Genomic DNA, 25,706 nt, shown 5'->3' with positions numbered 1-25,706 from the left:
CGGAAAAGGCCAATGTTTCCAAAATTGCACCTGTGCCCAATGAACAGAGTCAGGCATGCAACTCGTGCCGCAGCAACCTCCATCGCAGAGCACCACAAATTAGTCCCCGGAGTCAGCAGGAGATTAATCACTTGTATTATCTCTTAACTCCTTTTCTGGCATAACTTAAACACAGCAAAAACAGAGGGAGGGCAGATCCACTCTGTATCTGACATCATCCAAGCCTGGCTTAAGGTGGCGACTGTGCTTTGCAGCAACTGGGGTGCAAGATCAAGCTGAAAATCAAGTTGGGGCTGCAAGTCCCAAGATCTCCAGTGGGAAATGGTGTTCTTTCTGCCAGTTTCCACTAGGAAGAAGCAAAGGTAGGCACCCAATGTTTCTGAATCGAGTTGACAGAAACCTACTTGCAAGGAATTATTTTCTCCCAATTTCTGTTCTCCTGTGAAATCCCCCAGCGCAACACACAATCTAAAACACAAATTCCTTCCCCTACACCAGCACCCCTAATTCCCCTCGAATGCACCCAAAAGTAGGCCTTTGGATCCTGCCAAATGATGCCAAAATCTCCAGTGCCATTTTGCTCCGCCGCTTAAAATTGGAAATTGCATTCCCTAGTTGCAGAAAAATATATATTTGCCCACAGCAGTCGAGAAGGCTAGCTCTGCTACAGAAAACCAAGATAGCCATTTCTCTATACTCTGTAGGGAACAGAGGCCTGATTCTGATAATGCAGAAGGCATTTTTTCCAAATGACACTCCATGCCGCTAACTCCCATCTCCAGTGGTGGAGAGTAATAAATAGAACAACTTATATCTACCTCCATGCAACTGTACGCCCAAAATTTGCCTTAGGCAGGATGGTTTAGCCTGTCTAATGGTAGGACCGGGCCTGACTAGGTTAATTTTCAGTGGATTATGCTGCTAATTCCCATACATAAAAACAAGGCTTGGATGCCTAGCTATATTCCTGCACGTCTCCAGTGCCAGGAGGGTCTCTGTAAACCCGGCATCTGGGAATTTACCTCGTCAAATACTCCTACAGCCTAATTATGATAACCAATTCCAGTCCGCAATGTTTCACACAGCTCGGTTGTCAAGGAGACTTTTCTTCCCAAGCTACAAGTTCTCCTTCTCGCTCTCAACAGAAGCAAAGAGACTTAGGCAGGATATGAAATTCTTGCTGAATCCTCTGCAAGAGAATAAAGGCATTTGCAGCCATCGTCTTGGACCAGTAGGAAAAGCCCAAGGTTGTAATTTAATCTGGTCCACAGTCATTTATATGCATTAGGAGTCATAAATGAATTCTAGGATGGCACCAGTGATGCACTAATGTCATTGCAATGGTGGGGTTTTTTTTTAAGGCTATAAATATTTCACATAGATAGGCAGTGCTGATAAAACAGATATTTTTCTTCCAGAGGTTATAAACACAAACACCAGAATATAGCAGCAGATTTGCCCCTGTCCTTTGCAGACCAACCCAGTTCACATAACCCCAAAAGAAAACTAAAAGATAGATGGGGATGCCCTGCAGAAAGCAGTGGGTTTTTTTTAATCTATAGATTTGTTTATGTATGTATATATAAATATTCCTGGCCCATTTTTCATTGCACAGCAATTTCAGAGCAAGTTACAACCAAAACAGTTTCAAATTCACAATATGATGACTTAAAAACAAGGCAGGTGAGTTACATGCAGCCAACTAAAAACATCAATACAGGCATCAGATTTCTCTAAAAAATCTGGGCAAATAAAAGAAAAAGCCCTGCTGGATCCAGCCAAAGAGTCATGTGGTCACAACCATCCTGTTCTCACAACCGTCACCCAGGTGGCCCCAATGGAAAGCCCTCAAAGAGGACGCAGAGCAGGACAGAATTCTGCCCATTAGCAACTCCCAGCTAGTGGCTTAGCGTGGGTTGCCAGTGCCCAGGGCCACACAGTGGGGGGGGGGGGCAGACTGCACATGCACATTTACTGCCTAACAGCAACCATGTCACCCAGGAGGTCACAGCTGCAGAGAAAAGAGGTGTTCTGTTGTCTGGAGAGCTCACTTCCTGGTTCACATGGAGAAGCTGTTTTCAACAGAACCCGGAAACAGAAAGCGTGCAGCTGTTATTGAGGTAGCACCACCGGGTGTTGGAATTTTGAGCCCCTAACAATTTTGCGCCCCTAACAATTTTGTGCCCAGGGCAACCACCCCTGTGTGTCCCTCCCTTCCCACGCTACAGCACTGCTCCCACCAAATGGTAGCGAGAGACATAGTGCCCAGGGCTGCCATACATCCAGGATTTCCCAGAGATATCCGGGATTCGTCTGTCGGAAATAACATCTGGGCGGGATTTCTGAAAAGTCCAGGGCGTACGCCAACCCATTTTGGAAGTGTTGATATTATTATTATTATTATTATTATTATTATTATTATTATTATTAATACCCCGCCCATCTGGCAGGCCTTCCCCAGCCACTCTGGGCGGCTTCCAACAAAATATTAAAATACAATAGTCTATTAAACATTAAAAGCTTCCCAAAACAAGGCTCCCTTCAGATGTCTTCTAAAAGTCTGGTAATTGTTTTTCTCTTTTACATCTGGTGGGAGGGCGTTCCACAGGGCAGGTGCCACTACTGAGAAGACCTTCTGCCTGGTTTCCTGTAACTTGGCTTCTTGCAGTGAGGGAACTGCCAGAAGGCCCTCCCAGATGCGCTGGGAAACCTCCTCTGAGAGCAGGTGGTTCTTGCTGCCATCTCTGAACCAGCATGGGTGGAACACTCCCCTCACAGCCAATGCAGTAATGGAGCAAAATAACCTGTCCACAGCAGAGCCTAACTGGAAGGAAACAAGGCCAGAGAAGCAAATCATGCTGGGGCACAGCAGGCAAACTCTTCTCTAGGCAGGTACTATGAGAACAGAAAGGCTGAGGGAGAGCAACGTTGTGGTTAAAGGGCAGGACTGGTGACATCATAGATGTGGAATACTATGATTATTTTGGTGCTAGCCTGATCACCGTGGAAGAGCAGCACAATATAAACATAAATGTAATTATCTATGTAATTACGGTGTTGCCAGGATACAGCTCCAGCTGACAACGTCTTCTCCAGCTCACAACTGCCATCACTGAAGCCACCAGAGGAAGAGGAAGCAGCATTCTGTTGTGCTTAGATCCAGCTACGTGCTCTTTTTAATTACTAAGAACTACTGCCTGTGTTTTGCTTTTTTTCCACCTCATCTATCTCCTGAGAAATCTCTATGTGGGACAAGAAGCTACAGTTAGAACTGGATATGGAACAACTGATTGGTTCAAAATTGGGAAAGGAGTACGACAAGGCTGTATATTGTCTCCCTGCTTATTTAACTTATATGCAGAATTCATCATGCGAAAGGCTGGGCTGGATGAATCCCAAACTGGAATTAAGGTTGCCCAAAGAAATATCAACCTCAGATATGACACAACCTTGATGGCAGAAAGTGAGGAGGAATTAAATAACCTTTTAATGAGGGTGAAAGAGGAGAGCGCAAAATATGGTCTGAAGCTCAACATCAAAAAAACTAAGATCGTGGCCACTGGTCCCATCACCTCCTGGCAAATAGAAGGTGAAGAAATGGAGGCAGTGAGAGATTTTACTTTCTTGGGCTCCATGATCACTGCAGATGGTGACAGCAGCCTCAAAATTAAAAGACGCCTGCTTCTTGGGAGAAAAGCAATGACAAACCTAGACAGCATCTTAAAAAGCAGACACATCACCTTGCCAACAAAGGTCCGTATAGTTAAAGCTATGGTTTTCCCAGTAGTGATGTATGGAAGTGAGAGCTGGATCATAAAGAAGGCTGATTGCCGAAGAATGGATGCTTTTGAATTATGGTGCTGGAGGAGACTCTTGAGAGTCCCATGGACTGCAAGAAGATCAAACCTATCCATTCTTAAGGAAATCAGCCCTGAGTGCTCACTGGAAGGACAGATCGTGAAGCTGAGGCTCCAGTACTTTGGCCACCTCAGGAGAAGAGAAGACTCCCTGGAAAAGACCCTGATGTTGGGAAAGATGGAGGGCACAAGGAGAAGGGGACGACAGAGGATGAGATGGTTGGATACTGTTCTCGAAGCTACCAGCATGAGTTTGACCGAACTGCGGGAGGCAGTGGAAGACAGGAGTGCCTGGCGTGCTCTGGTCCATGGGGTCACGAAGAGTCAAGACACGACTAAACGACTAAACAACAACAACCCCTTTCTTTTCCTTGTGTGCCATGACCTTTTAGAGTCTGAGCATGGAGGGTTATCTCTTATTCCCAATCTCTGCAAGCCTTTTTCCAACTGTACAGTGGGACAGAAATGCTTCTAGGCAATCACTTAATTCGTTCGGCACCGCAAAGAGATGAAGGGTGTCCTTTTTGCAAGCTTATTCCCTTATTCCCTATCTTCTGCATCTGCCCTTTGCTCTGCAATTCATTCATTCATCCTTGCATCACTATCTTCGGCCACAGCATGCTTCTCAACAGGGACGCTGATGCTCTTCCGCATTCCCAGGAGCCGCAAATTCTACATCTCAAGCACTAAATTGGAAGACTCGTTTCTGCTGTGCTGAGTTAATTTAATCCTTCTCCCCAAGAAAGAGGAAAGGCAAGGAAAATTAATCTTCAATTAAAACTCCATTTAATTTGTTGCAAGGAAGTCAGAAAATGAAAAGAAATGGAGCTGCCCCAACAAGCTGATATTAGCGCATCCCTGGCCGGGCCAGACTTCTGCCGGCTACTGCAAAGTGACAAAACGTGAAAGAGCTTGGATGGGTTTTGGGTGCCCTCTGGACCTTGCCAGACTCCAGCTCCCATCATCCTTTGGGCCACACCGGCTGCGGGGGGCTGGAGGGAGTTGGAGTTCCACAAGATACAGAGGGCACTAGGTTGGGGAAAGTTGGCCTAAGCCTAAGATATATTGAAAAAGGAAAGAAAAAGATGCCCCAAGACTGTAATTTGGCTATAATATTTACGTCCTTGCCATTTACAGTGGATGCTAGGGTCGCGGGTTCCCTCATTGCGAGAAGTGAGGTTACAGGGAACCAGACAGAGGGCCTTCTCGGTAGTGGCGCCCGCCCTGTGGAACACCCTCCCTTCAGATGTGAAGGAAATAAGTAGCTATCCTATCTTTAAAAGACATTTGAAGGCAGCCCTGTTTAGGGAAGTTTTTAATATTTAACGCTGTATTGTTTTTAATACTTGATTGGGAGCTGCCCAGAGTGGCTGGGGAAACTCAACCAGATGGGCAGGGTATAAATAATAAATTATTATTATTATTATTATTATTATTATTATTATTATTATCTGTGCGGGAAGCATATTCACAACCCGCAGCGGTGCATCTGCACATGCGCGGGTTGCGATTCGGTGTTTCTGCGCATGCGCAAAGCGCGATTTAGCGGTTCTGTGCATGCGCGACCCCCAAAACCCAGAAGTAACCCATTCCGGTACTTCCGGGTTCCAGTGGGTCCATAACCCGAAAAAACGCAACCTCAAGTGACTGTAACCCAAGGTATGACTGTACCACCAAACTTTCTGGCAGCAAGACCCTTGGGAGGTTGTGAACTCTTCTTCAGGGGAGGTTTTCAAGCAGAGGTTGGACGACCATCTGTGGCGGACACTCTGGCTGAGATTCCTGCATGTCAGGGGGTTGGACTAGACAGGGGCGTAACTAGCTGCTCTGGCACCCAGAGCAGCGGGGGCAGGGCGAGCCACCCACGGGGGTGTCGCAGCGATCCACGTACAGGGGCGGGGCAATCCACGCACAGGGGCGCCGTGGCAATCCACCCAGGGGGGGCAGCACGGTGAGCTGCCCACAGAGTCCGCCTGGCGGACACAAGCCCCTGGCTTGCATCATGGTGCGCTGTTGCACCAGAAGTGGTTTAGTAGTCATGACCCGGAAAGCTGTCTGTGGACAAACGCCGGCTCCCTCGGCCTGAAAGCGAGATGAGTGCCGCAACCCCCATAGTCACCTTTGACTGGACTTAATCGTCCAGGGTGTCCTTTAGCTTTTACCTTACTAGTTCCTTGAGACAGCTGATTTGACCCCAGTGACACACCCAGTAAATCCGTTTGGATTACTGCAACACACTCTATGCGGGGGCTGCCTTTGACAAGCGCTCAGAAACTTCAGCTGGTTCAAAGAGCTGAAGCCAGATTCCTGAACGCGGTAGGTTATCGGGAGAGCAGACAACTGCTTTGTCACCACAGTTCCACCGACTATCGGTCTGTTTCCAGGCACAACTCAAATCACTGGTTAGGACCTATAAAGTGCTACATGGCTTAGGTCCAAACTCTCTGAAAGACCATATTCCCTCATATGAACCTGCCCGGATTTTAAAATATTCAGGGAAGGCCTTTCTCTCAGTCCCAACACCTTCACAGGTACTCTTGGTAGGGATGTAGGAGAAGGGCCTTCTTGGTGGCTGCTCCCAGACTTTGGAACTTCTTCCTTAGAGAATCTAGAATGGCTCTCTCCTTGCCCTTCTGCCCTCAGATGAAAACTTCATTCCAACAGGCTTTTGGGAACTGAATGAAAGACTGGTGCTGTGCTGTTTTTATTGTAAATATTTGCAGGTTTTAAAACAGATTTTATATCTGTGTATAGTTTTAATTCTATTAATGTCTAATTGTTTTTAATGAATGTTTTTTCCTATGTTTTTAACCATTCTTGTTTTTATCTGTAAGCCTCCTTGAGTCCCATCAGGGGAAAACGCAGGGTATAAATCAACAACGACAACAACAGTTTCTTGCACTCATATTTCAAACAAGCAAGTAGAAGGTATACAGAGAAGCCGGGAATAACCTTCTCAGACCTTTCCCCACTTGCTCACACATTAACTTGTTTATTATGCAAATTGTTTGTTATTATTCAAAACAAAGTAGCTGAAACTTGCCTCTCCAGATTTACCCAAGGGAACGAACAATCACAAGACCTTATTGGAAAAAAACTGAAGCAATTCCTAAACTACATTACAATCTGTGCAAGCAATTTTTTGGCAAAGTCTTTTCGCACTGCACTGAAATGCAACTGCTCACCGGATCAATCGCATTAGTCTGGATTCTTCCTTATTCCCAAAAGGAATGGAGAACCTGATCAGCACTCTAAGCAAGCAAGTTGAAGGCAAGGGGCATTTGACCCTAAACTGCCTGCAAATACTCCTCCAAAGTACTAAATCAGGCATCCCCAAACTCGGCCCTCCAGATGTTTTTGGGACTACAACTCCCATCATCCCTGACCATTGGTCCTGTTAGCTAGGGATGATGGGAGTTGTAGTCCCAAAAAATATCTGGAGGGCCGGGTTTGGGGATGCCTGTACTAAGGCAAAAAGGTGCACTTGTTTAATGCCAACTGGGCAAGGATTTCCTTGTATGTAAGCACACAGACTCATGCAGGGGGCTATTTCCACGAGGTCCAGGTTCATGCCAACATAGAAACATTACAAGATTTCCTCCAGAAACAGCAGCAGCAGCAAAACACAATTCCACACTGCACTGTCATTCCCAAAACAGCAATCCAAAATGTGCGACAGCAACGTTGTGAGATCCAGTCCAGAAGTAAAACAGAACATTCACAAAACGGTACACCCTGAAAGTAAAATTCTAGGCATGTACTCTCGGCAGATTTCCATGGGAAGAGAGCAAACTACAAGATGGGCTATCTCACACCACATTACTCAAGGTTAACGAGGTAGAATTTCTCGTTTGCTGCCAAGATGCATACATTTTTGGAGGGGGGGGAACCTGGTCAGCCAAATTTGTGTTTTGGCATTGAGACAAACGTCAACCTAAGCAGCATTCTGCTGGCCATCACACACTGTAAGTCCACGCCACAAAGCGATTGCCCACGCCACATGGCAGACTAGTGGGCATCAATAGCTTGCCACACTGATTCAGCCAGCAGGGGCAGCCACTACCACAAAACTCAGCACTTTCCAGTGGCCTCATTCAGTCCACATCTTCGGCGGCAAGTTCTCAAGTGCAGGGAAATCGAGGGATTGGCTTCCATGTGGGAAAACAGCCCTGTCTCTATCTTCCTGTAAAGATGCTCGTGTCACTTTTGAGAGTCCAAGATGATGGGCGCCCATCAATCACATTAAGCTGCCTTGAAGGCAACGTGAATGCTGTACAGTAACAGACTGTACTCTGCAATTCCCTGCGTGAAGCTGCAGGCGCGTGGCATCAATCCGCACTCCTCCTTTCTTCCTTACGGGCTGCCAGCATGCTGAGCTTGCGGCAATTCCTACAAGCCAACGTTTTCGTTAGACCAGCGGCTCTCCGATGTAAGGGATAGGCATTAAGAACCCGCCTGCACATTACACGACTCCCGTGGCAATCTGCCCAGCTCTGCTTGTAAAGGAAGCTGATCTTCAGATAAGGAGGGATGGAGAGGTTTGCAAGAGCTGCCTTAAATCCTTGCCGTCCTAGGATGGTAGAAGCCATTACAGGTCTGGACTCACCACAACGGTTTCTTGCTAGAAGCAGGCGAGGGAAGAGAGTTATCAGCTGCCCAGACAATCTCCTTCCTGTTATCTCTGGCAGGTGATCTTCCCAACTCTGAACCATGGGGTAAAGCAACTGCACAATATAACAACAGGAAAGGCAGTAGGACACAGAGGAATGGTGGGGGAAACTAGGTGTAAACTGTTTAAATTATTATTTGCTGATATTTAATTTTATTGTTTACTATTAGAGCCTAATGGATTGTTGAATATTGCTTTATTTAAGTTGCTTATTCTAAAGTTATGTTTTTATTATGACTTTTTTGCATTGGATCAGAATGTTATTAGGTGTGTAATCTTTGCTGTCCATTTAATAATAATAATAATAATAATAATAATAATAATAATAATAATATATTATTTCTACCCTGCCCATCTAGCTGGGTTTCCCCAGCCACTCTGGGCGGCTTCCAACAAAATATTAAAAATACATTAAAACACAGTCATTAAAAACTTCCCTAAACAGGGCTGCCTTCAGATGTCTTCTAAATGTCAGATTTTGTTGTTTCTTCATCTTGTGTCAGGCTTCAAAGAATCCAATCCCCCTCCCTCACAGCTGGCAGCCAGAAATGGGAAAACAAGGTTTTTATTTCAATATTCACGGAGAGAGAGACGTATGATGCTGCCTCTTAGATAACGGCGTTGCTCCGAGTTAAGTCCCACCCCCTCAGTTCCTCCTATTCTATGTCATTCCTGTCCTTTCTGCCTCTGAGCTTTTTGTTCTCCTACTCTCAAGGCACGCCTGGTCCTGGAAGGGGGGGTCAGGAATGCTTTCTAGAGACTCTGAGTCTGTCAGCTATCTCTCCCCGGTGCTTCCTCTTCCTCCTGCTCCTCTCCCAATATTTCCCAGCTTCTCCCCTCTGCAGCCTCTGAACCATGACCTTCTGCAAACCACTCTTCTAAATCTATACCGTCTCCCTCTTCTCTGGGAAGGGCAGCAGAAGGAGGGGGAGAAGTCTCCACCATTCCTCCTAAGTCCAGTCTCTGACAGCTTGCAAACCGCCTTGTGTATAGTAACATAGAAAGGCAGTATACAAATTAAAAGTGAAATGAAATGAAAGTGAAACAAAATCTCTGGCTCTGTCTTTAGCATATGCACCACCGGGGTGCAAAGATCCGCCCAGCACCCCAAATTTAGTTTGGCCCCCAAATTAACTTTTATTATGCTTATGTCAGACACCACGCTTATGCCTTATCTCTTGTTTACGTCCTGACAAGCGCCGCCATTGTGAACGGCTGGCGCGGCGCGTCTTTGGAAAATGAGCGCACAAAGTCAAAAGTCCTTTAGTGAAACAGTAGGTATACATTTCGGTTAATACCTAGGTATATATGTATTTTGTTTTTCTAGTTTGATCAAAATTGTTTATTATTTCATAACAGGTAGATAGTTAAGAGCATAGGCGGCTTCAGCGGCGGGCATCTGGCGCCCCCCCCCCCCAGAATTTGGCACTAAGGTGCCCTGCACCCCTTGCATCCCCAGGTAAAGACGGCCCTGCTGTGGCTTATTCCTTCCCTGGTCCAGTCCTCCTCCCAAGTAGACAGGTTTTGCAGGAACAGCCCGATGCAAAGACAGGGGTTCGTGATGCACATCCTTTCGAAACATGGCCATATTGTCACACACACACACACCAGATCAGTTAATATCCTTGGAACAGGAAAGTTTGGATAAGAAATCAGGAAAACGCAAAGCACTCAAAGACAGAAAGCTTGAAGGATGGGTAGATGTCAGCCAGATGGAGCCAGCAGGTTTCTCCCCAAAGTGCTGCCAGCCTCGTTCCTAGAAGACGCAGCCCTGGGATGCTTTTGGGGGCTCAGCCTTTGTCAGAGGAGAAGAAGGGAAATCTAATGAGACCTGACATTTTGCTGAGAACCACACGCCTTAAGAGCACAGCGGGGTGAACCAGCTCTGTCCAAAGGAGCTGGCCAAGTTTACTGAGATGCAGGGTCAGCAACTCTCCAAAAACAGCATCTTTGAGCGGCGACAAAGAAGGCAAGGAAATGCAATTAGAACAGGGGTTGTTTTTTCCCCCGATGAGTGATGGATGAGAGAGACCTTCTCAAAATTATGCAGTGTGCAAAAGCAGCTCTTTTTTCATGGTTTGGTTATCTATTTCAACTGCTTCCTCTCTAGGAAGAGGGGTCACCTTACCTGCCAAATAGCAACTGAGGGCGGCGGCGGAATTTTATTTGGAGCACAGAATAGCCCCCGCTCACACATTGTAGGCCTATTCCTAACCCCACCAGCAATTAAATTATTTTTAACATAGCATCTAGCCCAGGCTTCCTCAACCTCGGCCCTCCAGATGTTTTGAGACTACAATTCCCATCATCCCTGACCACTGGTCCTGCTAGCTAGGGATCATGGGAGTTGTAGGCCAGAAACATCTGGAGGGCCGAGGTTGAGGAAGCCTGATCTAGCTCCATCTGGACTATACAGTTCAAGCAATATCATGGCACTTTAGACAGTCGTGCCTACTGTCCAAGAATCCTGGGAATCCTATTTATTATTTATTATTATATTTTTTATATTGCCCCTTGTCTGAGGATCACAGGGCGCTTTACAATAGAAAAAAACCCCAAAAATATTTAACATGGTAACAAACAAAACTACATCCCCAATTGAGTTCCGGCGAGTTCCGGCTGAAAAAAACAACCCTGTAGTGGGTCCTGGGGCGTCTTGCCCATAAAGGCAAGTGGTGCAGGGTGCCAAGGTGCCAAGTTCTGGAGGGCGCCAGGGAAGAGGCAGAGACTAGATGCGGCGCCTCCCAGAATCAGCTCGCCGCCCTCGCCTGCCTCGCTGAAGCAGCGCCACGCCTGGAGCCTCGCCTCTTCCCTGCCAGAAGAGCTGCCCTCCAGCTGCTGCCCACCTCCTCCAGTCCCAGAAAGCTGCCAGCAGCGCCGTAAAAAGGTCAGCAACTCTGGGGAGTTGCCGGAGGGATCTTTGCACCACAGCGCTGAATATATCGTACTTTTCGCTCCATAAGACGCACCTGCCCATAAGATAGTTTTTAGAGGAGGAAAACAAGGGGGGAAATATTTTGAATGAAACAGTGGATGTATGATTTTTGTGATTCATGCTGTGGCCACAGACATGTGATCTGATGGTGAATTTGGGGTGACCCAATGTAAAAATCCTGAGGATCCATGGGCTTTTACCTCCCCCCTCCCAGGCAGCCTCCGCTAGTGTCCCTTATCTCTCTTCCGATTCCACCAATCAGCTGTTTCCTTTCAACACTCCCTTCCCTCTTGTTCGCCTTAGTGTCTTTTCCTTAGCTGGAGCAGTTTTTTGCTCCTCCTTTTCTTCTAATTTCTCTCCTCATTGCGTTAGTATTCCTGTTTCCCCCCTTTGCAAGTTTACTGTCTTTCCCTCCCCCCTCCCAGACAGCCTCCTTTATCTCTAGCGTCCCTTATCTCTCTCCCCGATCGGCAAACAATCAGCGACTTTGTTTCAACACCCACTTACCTGTTTCAAAAAAAAAAAAGCATGATCTGCTTTTTGCCCCTGGGCAATTCGGCTCCAGGGACCACGCGTTCACTCCATAAGACGCACAGACATTTCCCCTTACTTTTTAGGAAGAAAAAAGTGCATCTTATGGAGCGAAAAATACGGGATTCTACAGTGCCACCTCTTAGTTGCCCTTTCTCCAAATTAAAAGTCCAAAACACTGCAGCCTTTAACTGACTCCATTAAGCAGTATCATACAGCTGCCCATAGGCAACCTGAGATGCCCTTCGCTTTGGCGATACATGCAGAAGGCCACTTATATATGCAGCTTCCTGTGGGCACAGGTCAAGATGAATGCTTCTCTTAACGCATCCTAAAGTGGCACCAGACTTTTGTATTGTACCGTCTTCACTTTTGACTCCTTTTGATCTGCTTTTTGCCCCTGGGCAATTCGGCTCCAGGGACCACACATTCGCTCCATAAGACGCACAGACATTTCCCCTTACTTTTTAGGAAGAAAAAAGTGTGTCTTATGGAGTAAAAAATACGGTACTTAAGACGGCCCTGAGTGGGTCTACCCTTGAGCAAAACCTAGTTGACTACCACCCTACATTTCCAAGAAACACAGTTTGATAGAATTGGGTAAGTGACTAGAGATTGCCGTTTTAAATTTTTGGCTTGCTAAGCAGCGGAAAACCAAAAAGTCTCTCCCTCTCTTGAAATACAAGACTGGGAGCTTGTGGTTTGTTATCCAAGTCACCTTATACGCCACTTTATTTATGATAGTAATTTACTCCAAACAGGCAGAGGAGGGGGGGAAACTTCCAAGAGAGACAGTTATCAGCAAAATCTTTTTTCCGGTCTCATGTCCCAGGGTAATTATTTATTGCAGTTGCCAAACACAGTGCTTGAATTGTGCTTCCTCAGCTGTACAGTTATGATTTTGTCACTTTTCTGTTCTGGGCAAAGTTATTATGCCAAAGGACAGGGAGGGGAGGAACCAGCAAACAATAAAAAGTGGAGCACGAATAGTAAGAGATGCTGGGCTTCGGCCTCCAGAAAATAGACTGGCCAGTTCACATCAGAAAGCCGGAATGGCGTAGTGGTTAGCATGTTGGACTGGGACCTGGGAGACCAGGGTTCGAATCCCCACTAGGCCATGAAACTCACTGGGTGACTTGAGAGACAATCACTGCCTCTCAACCCAACCTACCTCACAGATTTGTTGTGAGGATTAATGAGGAAGGAGAAACCTATGTATACCACCTTGAGCTACTTGGAAGAAGGGATGTGGGTAGCGCTGTGGTCTAAACCACTGAGCCTCTGAGCCTCTTGGGCTTGCCGATCAGAAGGTCGGTGGTTCGAATCCCCATGACGGGGTGAGCTCCCATTGCTCTGTCCCTGCTCCTGCCAACCTAGCAGTTCAAAAGCACACCAGTGCAAGAAGTTAGATAGGTACCGCTTTGGTGGAAAGGTAAACGGCATTTCCGTGCGGTCTGGTTTCCATCACGGTGTCCTGTTGCGCCAGAAGCGGTTTAGTCCTGCTGGCCACATGACCCAGAAAGCTGTCTGTGGACAAATGCCGGCTCCCTCGGCCTGAAAGCGAGATGAGCGCTGCAACCCCATAGTCACCTTTGACTGGATTTAACCCTCCAGGGGTCCTTTACCTTTTACCTTTACCTTACTTGGAAGAAAAGGTGGGATATTAGTGCAATGAATAATAATAGTAATAATACTATTATTAGAGCATTCACACATGGGACCGCCTCTCCTGGTATGCCCCGAAGAGGATCTTAAGGTCCACAAATCACAACACTTTGGAGGTCCCGAGCCTCAAGGAGGTTAGATTGGTCTCAACTAGGGCCAGGGCCTTTTCAATACTGGCCCCGACTTGGTGGAAGGTTCTGTCACAAGAGACTAGGGCCCTGCAGGACTTGACATCTTTCCATAGGGCCTGCAAGACAGAGCTGTTCCGCCTGGCCTTTGGTTTGGACTCAGTCTGACCCTTCTGTTTCCCTCCCCTTATGGTTTTGATCTATGGGCTACTTTTAAAATGTGGCTGCATCTTAAATTGCATTTTAACCTGTATTTTAAATTCTGGTTTTTCTTTTCCTATTATGTTTTTTACTGTAATTTTACTGGTGTTAGCCGCCCTGAGCCCGGCTCTGGCTGGGGAGGGTGGGGTATAAATAAAATATTATTATTATTATTATTATTATTATTATTATTATTATTATGTGATTGTTGCAACATCACACACCAAAGCATAGCTAAACAATGGAACTTGTTCCAATGAGAGACAGTGATGGCTGCGAACTCGGATGGCTTCAAATAGTGTTATGTTCTGCATTCACTGCTGGGGTCAGCATACCTCTGTATACAATGTTAGAAACTCAGATATATAAGCTAGCTTGAGCATGTCACCATCAAGAAATCGAGGTAGGAATAAGCCAACATATGTGCAGACTGTCCCTGGATCAAGTGACTTTTCTTCTTGAAGCTCTCAAAGTTCTTAATCCAGCTCAAGGTTGTCTTCTGAACTAGCCAGATGTTTATTTTATTTATTTTAATTTACTGAAGATTTTATTAGACAAACAGATTCTTAAAATACATGCAATACCAACAAAATAACATTCGCCATGTTATAAAGATGATAAAGAATATAAATATAAAAAGAAAAGAATGGAAAAGAACAGAAGAAAGAAAAAACAAAGAGAAAGAGGAAGAATGAATAAAGGCAAAGGCATAATGTTATCCACTGTTTGAATGAGCAAAGAATGAAACTTCTGACTATACCCATTGTACTAATTTACAATTAAACTATTATTTACACAGTTGCATGAAGTTGTTTTTCGTTAACTTAATTTAACTCTATCTAACAAATACAGTGGTACCTCAGGTTAAGTACTTAATTCATTCCGGAGGTCTGTTCTTAACCTGAAACTGTTCTTAACCTGAAGTACCACTTTAGCTAATGGGGCCTCCTGCTGCCGCTGCGCTGCCGGAGCACGATTTCTATTCTCATCCTGAAGCAAAGTTCTTTACCCGAGGTACTATTTCTGGGTTAGCGGAGTCTGTAACCTGAAGCATATGTGACCTGAAGCGTATGTAACCCGAGGTACCACTGTACTTTATATTGCATGGCTCATTCAATGCTAGCCAGATGTTTAACTGAGAATCAGTCACAGTCAGTTCATTCTTTGAAAAATTGGACTTTAGAGCTGTGTTGCCCACAAAATGGCAACTAGACATTCCATTTTGGTGACTGTAACCGTGGTTAAAGGAGCCATGTGGCATCTAACTTATAAAGTTGAGTTTCTAAAACTGCTATGGGCATCTGATTGGTCGCTGTCAGAACAAAATACTGGATTAAATGGGCCTTTGGCTTGACCCAGCAAGGCTTTTCTTGTGTTCTTATACAGCTAAATAATAAATATCAAAGTGAACAGCATACTTAGTTCTTAAGAAGTATAACTCTCTCCAAAACAGGCAACAGACCTACTTCCTCCTTTACCAAGTCCCCTATCAACATCTCCACCTTATCCTAATTGAGCATCATTTCACTTGTCCTAACGCAGCCGACCATCGATACCTTCTCCATCCAGAAAAGTGTTGCTCAAAGTTCTCCCGAAAAGTTGTGATCACCAACAATCCCTTCTGCCAAAAATAAAAAGGAAAATGCATCCTTGAACCCGCGACATTCCCCTTCAGAACTGCCAATGCTGACACAAAGGTCCCCCCAAAAATAGCAGATTCATCAGGACTAGCGACTTAACTCCTGGCACCATCTCCAGCTGCGTAATTCCATTAAAGCCAATAGATGCTCCAGGGCCAAATGTCAGCTCCGCTTCTTGTTGCTCAAAAAAAAAAAAAAAAGATACAATATAAATAAATAAATAAAAAGCACAATGTTTGCCTACTGAACACTCTCTATCTAACAGCATCAATGCATCTTTGCAAAAGGTATGTATTACATCTCATGTCAGGATGAGCCAAGATCTGCTAGCGGAGAGACGGCCAAAACTTTCCGCCATTCCGATAGCCCCTGCCAAAATATTTGCATCGTTGATGGAGATCTTAGCGTGATCCAGAGGATATCAAGAAGGCAGGAAGGAAGGTTCTTTGTCACTGTCATCTGAAAATTCCCTAACCTTACACACAGGTCATATAATTGTACAGTGGTACCTCGGGTTACAGACTCTTCAGGTTACAGACGCTTCAGGTTACAGACTCCTCTAACCCAGAAATAGTACCTCGGGTTAAGAACTTTGCTTCAGGATGAGAACAGAAATCGTGCGGCAGCAGTGGGAGGCCCCATTAGCTAAAGTGGTACCTCAGGTTGAGAACAGTCTTAAGAACGGACCTCCAGAATGAATTACGGTAAGTTCTTAACCCGAGGTACCACTGTAAATCCTAGAACTAACAGAGTTAACAGAAACGGCTGTTTTTTCTAGGGTTATACATTGGTACCTTGGGTTACAGGCGCTTCAGGTTACAGATGCTTCAGGTTACAGACTCCGCTAACCCAGAAATAGTACCTCGGATTAAGAACTTTGTTTCAGGATGAGAACAGAAATCGCGCAGCGGTGCTCTTCTCCGCAAATTTTCCCAATCTGACTTGAACTTTTAATGCAACTTCCCCTCCCTGCTCCCCCCATAAACACACAATATGTTCACAGCTTCTTTCTACTTCAAAAAGCAATTCCAGCCAACCAGGAGTCACATAGTGAACAAGATGTCATCCCAACACTAAGAGAACCAATCATATTTGACCATCTGCTGACATCATCAGTGGCAAACAACGCTTCCTGAACTGACCACATGCCAATCAGGAACGTGCAAGCAATTGAGGGCTACATTTTTGACCTTTTCATGGCAATCACTGAAAAATCACCAAAGGGAGAGGCTTTCAAATACGATATCTTTTTTGTCATTGTCCCATACAGAACAATGAAACTGAAAAATCTACATAAGACATTCAAAAACCCCTAAAAACTCTGAAGCCCCATTTTAAAATACAATATACTCCTATAGAGACTCCTTATACTGTGTTTAAAAGCAGGATTGCATTTGGGTAGAAACTGTTTCTCAGGCAGCTAGTCCTGAGATGATGAAATACTGATGAAAATGTTATTAAATCCCCCCTTTGTTTGTTTGTTTGTTGCAATTGTATCCCACCTCTTCCTCCAAATAGCTCAAGGTAGCATCCTTGGTTCTCCCCATCCTCATTTTATCCTCACAACCCTATGAGGTGGGCTAAGCTGAGAGTGAGGGACTCTCAGTGAGCTTCATGGCTGAGTGATTTGAACCCTGGTCTCCCAGGTCTTAGTCCAACACTCTAACCATTACACCACACTGTCTCTCCCTGCCCCCTCCATAGTGAGTACAACCATTATCTCTCCCATCAGGGATGATGGTTAAGTGGATCTTCACAGTGAGTCTTTGAACAGATGCGAGGGACTGCTGTTAAATGTGATTTTACAAGGGGTCTCCATGCAGTTGTCGTAACTCATCAACTAGCCCAGGGTGAGGTCGTAGGATTAAAGTTTGCCCGTGATAATTACAGACCAAGCGTCCTTTTTGCTACTGGTCTCTGTCAGGTTGCTATCATGAATCAGTGATCTAGGTCACCGTCTCTCATCACACGCAGCAATTTCAAAAAGCAGTCCATCGCCTGTTGATTACTTGGCGAAGTTCAAATGCTGTCCAATATTTCAGCAAAACACATCTTTCTTGATTTAAGCAGGATGTCAGCAGGGATCAGAATTCTTCCCTCTTCTCTGCTGGAGTCTGTGTTTTCTTATCCTCTCCTTAGTTTTGACACCCATTCAAATAACTGAATCTGCAGGTGCTTCGTGAGGATTAAGGCCTATTTAGAATAAAAGAGCCATCATTTTAATATAGGGCAAAGAGGTGTGGATCTGTTCAAGTTTGAAGGTTTGTTGGTTGGCATCAAAAGGGTTCTTTCTGAAGGTGGTAGCCAAGTTTTACTCAAAGTAAGCCAGTGTCAGAAACTCAGATATATAAGCTACAGTAGGTGCCAACCCTTAAACCAGGGTTACAGTCGCCAAAATGAAACACCTAGCTGCCATTTTTGGGCCAGATGGCTCTAAGGTCTTATTTTTCAATATGACTTTTTGGTGGCCAACAGCCAGGTGCAAAATGCACCTGGCAAATTTCAAACACTGGAATCAACCCAAGAAACTAATTTTCAATGAGTCTACTTGAAGTAGAAGTAGCACTGGATCCTAATACAATCTGCAAGAACTCTGCTGAAATCACAGCAAGGTATCTTGCACTTTCATGCCAGAAATATCTACTTCAGTCTTCCCAAACCTGATGACCTCCATATGTTTCAGACGAAAACTCCAGCCAGCATGCTTGGCTAGTAGACTCTGACTCACAGCATCTCGTGAAGCCCTTCCAAACATGAGCATTAACAACACTGCCTGAGGCCACTGTAGAAACAGACCGCAGGTGGCTAACCAGGAGCAGAATGTTGACTACCTCGCAGGGGTGTAAGCGCTGGGAAAACAGGAGCGGGCTGAAAGGCAGCTTTCGTGACCCAAGTCTTTTGCTAGCCCTGCTATACAGACAGGAATTATTCCAAGGCCATCGATCTGAGGTTGGCAACCTGCAGCCCTCAACAAAGTCCACAAGCACTTTAGGCCACTGGCAAGTGGAAGCTGTCCCTCCCTCAAAAACAACCTAACAGGGAGGAAAAGAGAGACAGAGAGAAGTTGGTGGTCCCCAAGAGATTACTCTCCAAGGGAATGTGGCCCTTGACAGAAGCAGGAAAAGGCTGCTGGCCCCTTAAATAAATGTAATGTGCAACACTACCACATAATAAATGTAATAAATAAATGTGATGTGCAACACTACTACAATGAAGCTGATCAGTGCAAAGTTTTGCAATGCGAGGCCGCATTACTCACTTCCAGTCAAGAGAGGTTTGCAAGACAGAGCCATATTTGACTCACAACAATCCAACAGAGCCAACAAAATTCTCAGAAACATGAGCAAACCCACCACTATGGGATGAGTGAATTATTCCTTCAAAGCCAACAGCTTTGATGTCACCACTCCTCTTCCTTGCGTCCAAGTTCGATTGAATAAAGGAATGTGCTGCTGACCAGATGTCTGTTGCCTGGAGTCGATGACACCAGCACTCAATGATCTGCATAGAATAGACTTTGTATGGAGCCCCTTTTCTCCTTCCCCTATGGTGAGCCATGATCTCATCTAGGTGACCAAGCAGTGGATTTTTTTTCTTTAAAAATGAAGTTAGTTGTTATTGTTTTCCCTCTAGGGCCACGGTTCTCAATGTGGGACACACGTCCCCAAAAGGGTGCGATGTGATTTTTAAGGGGGGCAATTCGAGAATGAGTTATTAACATTGAATGGCCTTTTAGGCTTCCTCCGTGTGAATAGGAGTTCACTTTTTGAATAATAAGAATAATATGTCAAGGTGGGTGCATCAGGGTTTTAGAGATACAGTGGTACCTCCAGTTACATACGCTTCAGGTTACAGAAGCTTCAGGTCTGTACAGACTCCGCTAACCCAGAAATAGTACCTCGGGTTAAGAACTTTGCTTCAGGATGAGAACAAAAATTGTGCTCCGGTGGCGCGGTGGCAGCGGGAGGCCACATTAGCTAAAGTGGTGCTTCAGGTTAAGAACAGTTTCAGGTTAAGAACAGACCTCCAGAATGAATTAAGTTCTTAAACCAAGGTACCACTGTACTTAGGTGGGGCATGGGTAAAAAAAATGTTGGGAACCACTGCTCTAAGGCTATTGATGTTCCATTATTATTATTATTATTATTATTATTATTATTATTTTATTGTTTATACGCCACCCACCTGACTGGGTTGCCCCAGTCTGGGCGGCTCCCAACAAAATATTAAAAACACAGTAAAACATCAACCAATACAATAGTTTTATCTGTTTGACATCTGATGGGAGAGCGTTCCATGGGGAGGATGCCCCTGCTGGGAAGGCCCTCTGCCTTGTTCCCTGTAACCTCACTTCTCGCAGTGAGGGAACCACCAGAAGGCCCTCGGAGGTGGATCTCAGCATCCGGGCTGAGCGATGGGGGTGGAGACGCTCCTTCACGTATACAAGGCCAAAGCCATTAAGGGCTTTAAAGGTCAGCACCAACACTTTGAATTGTGCTCGGAAACATACCAGGAGCCAGTGCAGATCCTTTTGGACGGGGTTATATGGTCCTGGCGGCTGCTCCCAGCTGCCGCATTCTGTATTAGCTGTAGTTTCCGAGTCACCTTCAAAGGTAGCCCCAAAGGTAGAGTGCATTGCAGTAGTCCAAGTGGGAGATAACCAGAGCATGCACCACCCTGGCAAGGCAGTCCGTGGACAGGTAGGGTTTCAGCTGGTGTACCAGATGGAGCTGGTAGACAACCACCCCAGATACAGAATTAACCTGAGCCTCCATGGACATGTTCATTGGTTTCATCACAACTCTTCTTGGTGTCCAAGTTCAATTTAATAAGGCAATGTGCCACCAGATGAAATGAGCTCCCATGACCCACAAAGTTTAGGGATCCCTGAACCAGATACTGTGATCTGCCCCCTTTCGCCACTGGTTCAAGATCCCAGTGACGACCTACCACGGCCCAGGTGCAACAGACCTGAGAAGCCATCTCCACGCCTAACGTTCCACCATTACAGCCCTTAAGTTTCAGGGTGGTGTCCCTGCTCCATTCACTATTTATGCCCCAAGTTAGGACTGCAGAGAAGTTTGTTTGATGGTGGCTGGGCCTCTCAGCATTGTGACCTTCTTCCCGCAGCGACTCCCCAAAGCCCAAATGTGACAACAAAGGCAAGTGTGCAAAAATGAAGTAACCGCGTGGAATATTCTTTCCAGGACTGTCCCACTTTGGACGGCAGGTTGGGGAACTAGAACCACAGAATTGTAGAGTTGGAAGGGTCATCTAGTCCAACTCCCTGCAATGCAGGAATTTCAGCTAAAGCATCCATTACGGATGGCCATCCAACCTCTGCTTAAAATTCTCCAAGGAAGGAGAGTCCACAACCTCCTGAGGGAGACCGTTCGACTGTCAAACAGCTCTTACCATCAGAAAGTTTTTCCTGATGTTTAGTCAGAATCTCCTTTCATGTAACTTGAAGCCATTGGCCTCCGGAGCAGGAGAAAACCAGGATCTTTGGATGAAGGGCAGTATACAAATTTAATAAATAAATGTCCTGAAAGGGCCCTTTTCCCAGGGTGGGCCCAAACCTGAGTCTGGACTCACAGCCCTTCCAAAGCCCTTTCTCAGAAACATGAATATTCCAGTTACCTCAAGAGTGGGGAACCTATGACCCTCCCGATGTTGCTGAACTACAACTCCCATCAGCCCCTGCAAGCATGTCCAATGGGCAGGAGTGATGGGGGTTACGATACGATATGATACGATGATACAGTAATCTTCATTGTCATTGTCCCATACAGAACAACGAAATTGAAAAAATCTACATCAGACATTCAAAAACCAACAAGCCTGCTATCCCAGCCTGGTTAGCCCCCTAAAAACTCTGATACCCCATAATTAAATACAATATACTCCCATAGAGACTACCTTACCTTGTTGTTTAGCAACACCCGGAGAGTCAAAGGTCCCCCACTCCTGATCTGGAAGAACCACAGGTTCTTAATTTTTGCTCTTTCTGGTTCTTAGGTGGCATAAAATCACAAAGGCCCTGAAAATGTATATACAATGCCCCCTCTTTTTTTCATAGTTTAAAACTTGAATATATGCAAGTTTTGAACATAAATGCATATAGAACATACTCTTGTTCTGAATTTCTCCACTGCCACCAGCACTTTTCCCCCACCAACCGTTGAAAGCAAAAGCACCACCTAAAAATTCATAAATAGTACCTACAACTCTCCCCACCCTCCCCAAGATCAGTGATATTTCGGAGGTGGGGGAATGCTCAAAGCCTTTGTGAGTAATTCCATTTCAGCAGATTTTCAATGCCATTTAAATAAAAAGATCCCCCCCCCCAAGTGACCCCACACCGACAGAACACATCTCATATTATCTCCAGGTTTTAAGAACAGGCCAGAAAAGAGTTCCATGGGTCCGTGGGAATGATAAATGAAAGCAGCTCTGGCCAAAATCCATAAAAAAAACCCTTTCCATTTCAGCAAGCCTTCAGATTGCAGTGCTATGCATGTTGCCTTTAAGTCCAATGAACATAAAGAGGCTCGTTTCTGTGTAACCGCGCATAGGACTGAATTGTTAGCCATTTTCACCTGTCCCCATATAAGACACCCATTGATGTTGATTCATACCCGACAAAGTACAAATCTTACTTATACCTGTCAATATAGCTAGAACGGAACGGCTGTTCTGCACGTAAATGAGTGGCAATTTTACTAAGTGCATCGCAAAAGCAACCTATGCTTGATTAATCATCGCATTTTCATTTGTATCCCCTGCCTGTCTTTTCTATAATTTGGTGGGGTTTTTTTTAAAAAAGAAACGCACACATGCTTCTTGCAGCTGAGCAATTATATCCATGCAGCCATCCCTTGAAGGACTGGTGTGTCAACATCTGCCTTTTGTCCCTGAATTTCCCCTCTCTGCTCCTGATGAGAAAGCTCCCAGCTCCAATTTGCATCCCTTTCTAGAGCCATCTCTCCAGTATCTCCAACGTCAACAGTGCAAGGAGGGGAAGCAGGCAGCCAAGATGTCTTAGCTGTGCAGCCTTGCACTTTGAGCATCAGATAGAGGAGCTGGATCTACAGAGGCGCTTCTATTCTAAAAGCAGGCAGGGGAGTAGGAGAAATGAAGGGGATGATGAGAGAGAAAGCCATGGAGGGGTGAGATATAGTTGGGTCTGTGTACCATTCAGCCCGAGATAGTGCTACAGTGAGACTACGCCAAGGCAGGAGCAAAGCAGTGAGCAATTCTGCTCCACAGATTTGAGCCAAAAGGGAATCGCATCTGCTGTACATACAGACATTCAACATACAAGTCCTTGCTCCTTTGCACATGGGACAAAAGGATGGAGCATTTGCTCCACACTAAAATTGGGAAGAAAAAGACACTGTGTTCCAGCAGGCATAATCTTGGGCAAAAATGGGACTGGGGTTTTATCCCTGCAGCTACCTAGGCCCAACCGGTTGTATAAAAGCTCCCCATCAGAAGAGAAACAGTTTCCCCATCTGTACATTGGGGCTAGTGGCGAGGATGATAATAGAGCCTGGCAGAAGCTGGGCAGCATCATCATAAGAATCCCCAAATGCTGTCTCAACAGTAACTTTGATTTACTGCATGAAGCCCTTGGGGAGACAGTACACGGCAAGTCATTCCCCCCCCCCCCACTTGCAATTATCCCTCCAATTGTTTGCAAAGAAAGTAACATGACCGATAGCAGGTAGCTGTCATTGGGCTGGAAGCGGAGGAGAGGGGAGATGAAGACACAAGCAAACAGGCTCTGAAATGAAATGAACATTTATCCACTAGAGCAGGCCAGCCACCCTGCCAGAGGCAGCTAGACGTGTGTCTTTTTCAGAGAGAGATACAAAAACAGGGAAAGTTGGCGATGCCCAATCCTGGGATCTTGCCTTTAAGATGATGGAGCTGAATAACCCAAGGTCCTGAATAACCCAAAAAACTAACTGCAATCCAATCTTGCGCTCCCCTGAGCCTACCGCTGCAAGCAGTCTGCCATCACAACATACAGTAGCAATGAGTTCCACAGGTAACTGATGCATTGTACAAAGCACTATTCCCTTTCGTTTTGTTTCTTTAGATATACAGCTTACCACTTTCAATGGATGGCTCCCTGATTTGTTTGGGTTTTCTTTGTTTTGTTTTGTTTTTAGATTAGCGAGAGGGTGAGTCATTTTTTCTACCCTTCTGTCTCTTCCTCCTCACCCCCCCTTCCCGGTTGTTGCTACATCTCTCACCTTTTTCTGTTTTTACCCAATGATGGATCGATGGCTAAGCAAAGCTTAATGGACACGTGTCTCCCCAACCCCCACCCCTGCAAGCAAAGCAGCCTGGCGCCAGAATCGAGGCCCAAAACTAACTGGCTGTGGCAGGGGTTTTTTGGTTTTGTGTTGTTGTTTTTAAGAGTAGCAAACTGGCGAGTAACCCTACCGCGCAAACAACAGGGGAAACTGGCACAAATCGGTGCACGGGAAGGGATGGGAAATAGGTAGCAGTGCCTTGCCTATTCATCTCTTTGCAGCTTGCAGATACGGCTTGCAGATAGCACTTCCGTCCAGATACAGCCAAGAGAAATAGGTAGGATGGGGGAGAGAGAGAGAGAGAGAGAGAGAGAGAGAGAGAGAGAGAGAGAGAGAGAGGGCTATGGTCGGCGATCTCCAAGGATGGACGGCAGAAAGGTAGGTGGCTAGGCAGATATTTACAACGGGAGATCTCCCGACTAGGTGCCTAGGTGGACTGAACGATAGATGGAAGGAATGGCACAGCGACGGATGGAGAAGAGGAAGAGGGAGGGATGCTGCTGTAGAAAAAGGTTGGGAATGCTGCAAGGAGAATAAATGGAGGTGGATGGAGAAGGGGGAATTGGCTGGGAGGAAGGAATCCTAGATGGAGGGGCCCGTGGCTGGAGGGGGCTAAGGGATTGGAAGGAGGGTTTTCAAAGGGTTATCGATTAAAGGGGTGCGGGCGCCTTTCGGCTTGCCAGAAGAGATGTGGAGGCAGCGGAGATGGAATGGAAAGGTGGTCCTACGCGGCTGGAGCGGTGGTGGGTCTTAAAGCGGCGGCTCCCACCCCCACCCCCCCAGTTGAGACCACTACCACCACCTCCCGCCCGTCCGCCGGCTCCCTTTACTCACACGTAAGCGTGGTAAATGAACGCCCAGCCTCGGGGCCTCTCGAGCACGTTGTAGAGGAAATTCTGGAGCTTGCGGTAGAAGGCGTTCCTCTTGGGCGGCTTGCCGGAGACGGCCGAGCGGGGCTTGCTGAGGATGGAGCCGCGCTTGCTGCCGCCCTCGGGGCCGGCGATGAGCAGCGCGCCGTCGCGGGTGGAGTCCGGCGCGCCGGGATCGAGACCCACGAAGCCCACCTTGAGCTTCTTCTCGCCCGACGCGCTGGGGTACACGCCTCCGTTGCGCGATTTCTGCACCATCCTGCTTTGGTGGGGGGTGGGGGTTTGCGATGGGGCGGCGATGGGGGGGAAGGATGGGGAGGGGGGGTCTCAGAGGGGCTGCGAGGGGGGAGCAGGAGGAGGGTGAGGAGGGCGGAGGGGCTGCCCCGGGCCGGATGGGGGCCGTGGCATGGCGGGGGTTGCGGGGCGCGGGGAGCGGTCGGCGAGGAAGAGGCGCGGAGGAGGGAGGAGGAAGAAGAGCGGGCGCTGCGGCGGAGGATGCCGCAGCTTCCCCGCGCTGGCGAAGGAGCCGGAGGAGCGGAGGGGAGGGAGGCGGCGGCGGGTGGCCGGGAGGGGGAGCGGCGTGGAGGGAAAGCGAGAAGGAGCTTCTGCAATCTGGGCAGCCCACTCTCCGCCTGCTTTTGGCGCAGCTCCGCCCCGACGCCGGCGGTGCCTCCCCGCGCCCCCTCCCTTAACCCTTCCTGCGCCTCTCTCGGGCTGCCGGCAGCCTTGGCAACGGCGCAGGCGGGGGGGGCGGGGAATCACACCATCAAACTATTCTATTCAAATATACCGTCGATATTTGAATAAAATATTGGGGGTCTCAGGTAAGGCTCTCCCCGCATGATCGATCAAAGCAGGCGTCCATCCACACCATTTGAATGGCAATG

General features: G+C 46.6%; 1 protein-coding gene across 11 annotated transcripts in view; it reads right to left on the bottom strand.

Moving 5' to 3' along the window:
• KCNQ2 (potassium voltage-gated channel subfamily Q member 2) overlaps positions 1-25,123 on the bottom strand; it is a 142,485-nt gene extending 117,362 nt beyond the window's left edge. For 4 of the 11 annotated variants that reach the window (XM_081011110.1, XM_081011108.1, XM_081011109.1 and 1 more), the window contains exon 1: positions 24,785-25,114. In XM_081011110.1, coding sequence (XP_080867236.1) covers positions 24,785-25,077 — 293 coding nt within the window. In that variant the 5' untranslated portion in view covers positions 25,078-25,114. Of the gene's footprint in view, positions 1-24,784 lie in introns of all 11 variants that reach the window. The other 7 variants (XM_081011107.1, XM_081011103.1, XM_081011106.1 and 4 more) reach the window with 4 other exon arrangements.
• Positions 25,124-25,706: the final 583 nt, after the last annotated feature.

The sequence above is a fragment of the Podarcis pityusensis genome (genome assembly GCF_964106645.2).
Source record: "Podarcis pityusensis genome assembly, chromosome: 6".
Taxonomy (NCBI): Eukaryota; Metazoa; Chordata; class Lepidosauria; order Squamata; family Lacertidae; genus Podarcis; species Podarcis pityusensis.
This window is presented reverse-complemented; position numbering and strand designations above follow the sequence as displayed.